The 6112-nt window shown below is 49.0% G+C and overlaps 1 protein-coding gene across 1 annotated transcript in view; it reads left to right on the top strand.

Moving 5' to 3' along the window:
* Positions 1-1937: 1937 nt before the first annotated feature.
* GLTP (glycolipid transfer protein) overlaps positions 1938-6112 on the top strand; it is a 24614-nt gene continuing 20439 nt past the window's right edge. The window contains exon 1 of the mRNA XM_003789902.2: positions 1938-2176. Coding sequence (XP_003789950.1) covers positions 2074-2176 — 103 coding nt within the window. The 5' untranslated portion in view covers positions 1938-2073. The remainder of the gene's footprint in view (positions 2177-6112) is intronic.

Genomic DNA, 6112 nt, shown 5'->3' with positions numbered 1-6112 from the left:
ATTTGTTGGATGATGAATGGATGTAGATTCATGAATAGATGAATGGATGTAGATGGATGGATTAACTTTCAAAATACTCCACCAACACAGAAGCTTGTGTTTCATGGCAAGATGCTTCTTCAATCAGCCATAGTTTCTGAATACTTTAGCTGGAATGAGAATGCAAGTTGAGAAATCAGGGTGTTGTCTGCTGCCAGAGGTCCCCATGTAGACTGTGATCTCTCTGTGGACTTGACGGAGGCGTCTACAAAGTGGGTGGGGTTCTGGCACTAGGTCAGGCTGATGGGTGGGCCAGAGAAGCTTTAAGGAGATAGTATCATAGGATGCCCGAGGTGGTGAGCTTGGGCAGGGTGGGAACAAACCAGAGCTGATGGTTTGGGATGTTATCAGTGGGAGATCTGACTTGATGGGGCATGTCAGTGTCTGGGTTATGAGCAAACTGTGATGCCAGCTTTGTCTCTCCCAGCCCCCTCACTTCCTGATTCTACTGGGGCCATGCCCTTGGTTTGGAACTTCTCTCACCTGCCACCTGAAAGATTAAATTGACGAAATTCAATAAGGTTTGGCAGATAATTTTCTTGTGCTAGTAATGTCCTATTGCCTTTAACATAAAATATAAACTCTTTGCCACTCCTTACCTGACCCAACAGCCCCTGCTCACTTCCTATCATTCCACTCACTTCTTGCCCTTACTTACTCCACTTCCATCCCCTCCCCTGGTCACTCTGGTTCCTTGCACACACCAACCTTTTTGCCACCTAAGGCTTTGGCTTTTGCTCTTCTCAGCCCAAGTCTTTGGCCTGACTAAATCCTTCTTCTCCAGGTCTCAGCTTAGGTGTCACTTCTTCAGAGGTACTATCTCTAACACCCTGTGTCCTGTCTTAGCCTGGCTCAGCCATCCTCTGCCAATAGACTGTTTTTATTTTCTTCACTTATACTCACCAGTATCTGAAATTGTCTTAGCAATTGTCTGTTGTGTTGTGTCCCCAATTTGAAAAGCACCTCCGCAAGGGCAGGGATTTAGCTGTACTGTTCATTACTTTATCCTCAATGCCTAGTACAATACATAGCACATAGTAGGAGTATAACAAATCTCTATTTTGGAATCAATAAGAGGCTCTCCATAATGGTGTGTTAGATGTTTTGAGGACCTAGGGACTGGGTTTTAGGACATAAGCATCTATGTAGGTTGTGGTTGACATGAGTTGTGATTCAGATTGTGAGAAGCATATACACTGGGCCCTTAGGGTGAGGTTAGGTTTGGGAAACAAGCGCCCAGTTGGGAGCTAGACGAATTGGATTGTAAACTGGGCTGTTTCGAACGAATAACATCAGACTGGACCCCGGGATTTGAAAAGCAGGAATCTAGCTGGGCGATGGGTTAGTTTGTGATTTAAGCAGTGCCCAACAGGTATAAGGTCATTGATAGCAAAGAACCAAGCAACGAAGCGTCCGCGTTGGTTGTAGCCAATAGCAATCTGAGCAGTGTCCATAGGTTACTCTAGTTTTGGGGAGGATAGGCCCAGTTTTGGAGAAAACAGGGATCTTGAGGAGCTCTGGCTGGGTTGGACTGTAACCTGGGATGCTGAATGGGTTGTGAGCTGTGATCTGGTCAGATCCACGCTCCCATCAGAGGAGGACCTAGCGCAACCTGGCCCGCCCGAGTTGGGGAGCCATGCCGGGGGCGGCGGGAGGCACACCTGGGGAAGACACACCTGCCAAAGACTCACCTGGGAGCCGCTCCCTCTGGCAGACCCGGACCCGCCAGACAGCGCGCTTCCTCTACGCCCCGCCCTCCGGCCAATGGCGGCGCGGAAGCCCACAGCGGTGGGTGCGGATTGGGCGCCGGTAGCAGGGGCGGGGTTGCACGGGGACCAGCTTAGGTGCTCTGCCAGAGGGCGGCGCTCAGCGCTCGGCTACCCGGGCGCGGCGCGGGCGGAAGTGGCGAAACTGGCTTCCCTAGAGCCTGCGGAAGGCTGTGGTGACGGCCCTGGCGGTGACGGCGGCGGCCCGGGTGGCGGCGTGGACGGCCGCGGGGCGGGCTGGGGCATTACCGCGGGCCTCGATCCCGAAATGGCGCTGCTGGCCGAGCACCTGCTGAAGCCGCTGCCCGCGGACAAGCAGATCGAGACCGGGCCCTTCCTCGAGGCGGTGTCCCACCTGCCGCCCTTCTTCGGTAAGTCGGGGTGAAAAAAGGAACTGTCCTGCATCCCTGCCTCGGGGCCCTCCCAGATGCACTCAAACCCTCCTTCTCCAGAGTATCCCCAAATCATCTCTCCTCTAGACACTTCAAAGTCTTATTGAATCAGGTACCCAAAATCCCCTTTCCCCTGCACATGTCACTTTCTCCATCTCTTCCCACACATCCCAGACACCTCACATCCCTCCTTAGTCCTAGATCCCCCAAATCTTCCACTCCCTCTTGCTGCCGCAGTCATCCCTCTCCCCCAAAGCATCCTCCCCTTTTTCCCCAAAGTCTTTTATCTTTAGCCTCTTTCTCTTTCAGAATGGTTTTCAACTTCCTCCCCTTAAAATGCATCTTCCCATTTCCTAAACCCTCTCTTTTCCTTAAACCCGCGCAGCCTCAGGAACCTTTGAACCCTTCCCCTCGGAGTCCCCGCATTCCAGATGAAGGACTCTCGCTTCCCCTCCAAGAGTAGGAAGCCTGAAGGGGCTGGCAGGGAGGGGATTTTGAAGATGGCGTTGCAAAACTCTAAGTCCCTTTTCTAGGGGAAGCCACCTAACGTTTTCCCTCCATTTAGGACTGGGGTCAGGGTCAGGGCAGCTGCTTTGTGGGGTGACATCAGACACGGGGTAGTTGGCACGAATCCCTGCCTCAGTTTGGGCTCTGAAAGAGGAAGACTCCTTCCCCTTAAGTCATGTTGAAAAAGTTCCTGGGAGTACTAGGAAGGTAGCGAAGTTTCAGACCCTCTATCTTCCCCACCCTCTTTGCCCCTGACCCAGCCCAGCGCAGGCCCTGAGTGGAAAGTGGGAAATAGAAGCCAGTACCATCTGCCCCTGCCCTTTGCCTTTCCGTCTGGGTAAAGGGTGCAACCTGAGCCCCTGCTTTCTTCTCTTCCATGCAGGCTCTGCTCTGCCCTGCCCTGCCCTGGTGGCTCACTAGGTGGCCTTGTGAGAAGATATTAGCCGGTAGGGCAGAGTCCAGCTGAAACCCATAAACTGGAAACCTTAAGACTAAATTGGACTGAAGAGATTTGGCCCCCAGGACAGTAGCTAGCCTTCCCCCTCTTGGGTGATCAGGGCGTTTGGTGGGCAGTGTTTCCTACAGTGCTGTGAGCTTTGGGGCAGTTGTGGTTAACATGGAGTCCACAGTTCTTCTCTACCTTTTGAACCTCAGTGTCCCCATCTGAGAAATGGCTCTCTTAGGCTAGCTGTGAGGAGAATAGGTGGTATGCCCCAGTGCCCCAAAGCACTGGGGCATGGCAAACAGGTTTTGCTGCAGGGGGTGAGGAGTAGTGGCTTTTATATATTTTCCTGAATCCAGTTTAGGTTTCTTCCTATGATGGATGATTAATCAGTGTTTGAGAGCAATTGCCTGATTTATACATTCTTAGACCTGGATAAGCAACCTGAGAGCATGAGCTTGGTCTTTTACATCCACTGCTGTGTCTCCAGTGCCCAGAACAGTGCCTGACACATAGATGGTGCTCAGTTGATACGGTCGAATGTACAAAACTAACTTACTTTCTTTCTTTTTTTTTTTTTAAGACAGAGCATCAAGCTGTCGCCCTGGGTAGAGTGCTGTGGCATCACAGTTCACAGCAACCTCCATCTCCTGGGCATAAGAAATTCTCTTGCCTCAGCCTCCCAAGTAGCTGGGACTACAGGCACTTGCCACAATGCCCGGCTGTTTTTTGATTATAGTTGTCATTGCTGTTTGGCAGGCCTGGGCTGGATTTGAACCACCAGCTCTGGTGTATGTGGCACACACCTTAGCTGCTTGAGTTACAGGAGTCCAGCCCAAAACTTTCTTATTGTCAGCATCACAGTCTTGAGAAAATAGTGAATCTCAGCTGGGTGTGATAGTTCATACCTATAATCCCAGTACTCTGGGGATCTGAGGTGGGTAGATTGCTTGAGCTCAGTACTTCAAGACCAGGCTGAGCAAAAACGAGACCCTGTCTCTAAAAATAGCCCAGGCATTATGGTGGGCACCTGTAGTCCCAGCTGTTTGGGAGGCTGAGGCAAGAGAATCACTTGCACCCAAGGGTGTGAGGTTGCTGTGAGCTATGACACCTCAGCACTCTACCCAGGATGACAAAGTGAGACTCTCAAGAAAAAGAAAAGAAAATACTGACTCTCCAGGCAGGGGCTTGGAAGCTAACTGGCTTTTTAGCATTGAAGAATTATTTAATTTTGTGACAGAGTTTTGTTTTGTTTGTTTCTTTTCTCTTTGATTCCATGAATATTTGCCAGTCAGAGCCAGCTTGCCCCGGGCAGGGGTTCAGAATCTGTTTACGCCAGTGGTTCTCAACTGAGGCAATTTTGGCCCCTTAGGGGACAACTGGCAATGCCTAGGGAGATTGCACATGTCCTGTCCCAGAGTGCACAAGAGAGCCCCCCACGGTAAAGAATGATCCAGCTGTAAATGTCAGTGTGCCCAGAGCAGAAACCCCAGGTGAAGTTCTGTGGCCTTTTCTTCCTTATCTTCATCATGGTTGCATGTCAGCTTTGCATTTGGGTGCCCCATCCTTCAATGTCATCATCTGGCTGGTTTTAGAGGAAAAAGGGAGGTGGCCAGCCAGATCCCGTAGTGACCTGGTGCCAGGGCTAAAGAGCATCTCCTCCTCCCTTTCCCTAGTCTCAAAGGACCCTTGTGTCTGCTGCAGTCCCCGTGCTGTGGGGTGTCACATCTGTTCACAGAAGTACCATTTATACAAAGGCCTCAGCAGGGTTGGTCCACAAAGGGTTAACCACCGCAGGGCCCTGCTGCCCATCAGAGCTGTTTATTGTTCACTAAAGAGGATAATTCTTAGTATTCTTAAAAAAAAAAATCCATTTTGAACCATTCTGCTTTTAAGGGGGAGAGTTTCTCCTGAGGGTTTAATTAAGACTCAAGATTTAGGAGGATTTTTCCACCAGGGATTTTTCTGTAGGACTCAGTGGTTGATCAAGATCCACTGAAAGCTCTAACAGAGGGGTTCTGTCTAGACCTTGGCTGTGTCTGGTCACCTGAATGATCTAGGTAGGGTGTGTCTCTAGAAAGGACCAGATCTGGGGTGATGGACATAAGGAATCTGAAAGGCATGGCAATGACAGTTTCCTTAAAATCAGGGTTTTCCAACATGGCACTGCCAACCTTGGGGGCAGATCATTCTTTGTGGTGGTGGGGCTGTCTTGGGCATTGTAGATGTTAGCCGCCTCTTTGGCCACTACCTAGTAGAGGCTAGTAGCGTTCCCTCTCCCCAAGTTATGGCAACCACAACTTTCTCCAGGAAAGCAAGATCATTTCTGAGTGAGAACTGTTGCTATAGATTAAAAATGTGGCAAAGAGCTGAAATCTGTGTTTTTAACAAGTATTTATTTCTCCAAGGAAGATCTGTTGATTGAAGGCAAGTTGAGCAAAAACAAATAATATATAAAAATTTCCCTGTCATTTTTTAAAAATTTTTTATTTCAGATTAATATGAGGGTACAAACACCAAAGTTACAATGTTTGCATTTGTTAGGTGATGCTTCTGTTGTAATTGTGTCCCTCACCCAGAGAGGTGCCACGTACCCTTACATTGTCCCCATTAGGTGAGAACACACCAGTCCCCCTTTGTTTTCCCCTCTCTCCCTTACCCCCCAACTTGAATTGAATTTTTCTTTTGTGTGGGTGTATATTAGTTTTGCTACTGGCTTTACATTAGTATAGAACGCATTGGATACTTGCTTTTCCAATCTCATGATACTTTACTAAAGAGAATGTTCTCCAACCCTATCCAGGTTAGTATAAAAGCTGTAAAGTCTCCATCTTTTTTTATGGCTGAAAAGTATTCCATGGTATACCTATACCACAGTTTATTAATTCATTCATGGGCACTTGGGTTGATTCCATATCTTGGTGATTGTGAATCAAGCTGAGATAAACATTCTTTTTTTTTTTTGG

Source organism: Otolemur garnettii, unplaced genomic scaffold (genome assembly GCF_000181295.1).
Source record: "Otolemur garnettii isolate 467f Iridium unplaced genomic scaffold, OtoGar3 scaffold00038, whole genome shotgun sequence".
NCBI classification, from domain to species: Eukaryota; Metazoa; Chordata; class Mammalia; order Primates; family Galagidae; genus Otolemur; species Otolemur garnettii.
Note: the sequence above shows the minus strand (reverse complement) of the source record. Positions and strands in the feature narration are given on the sequence as shown.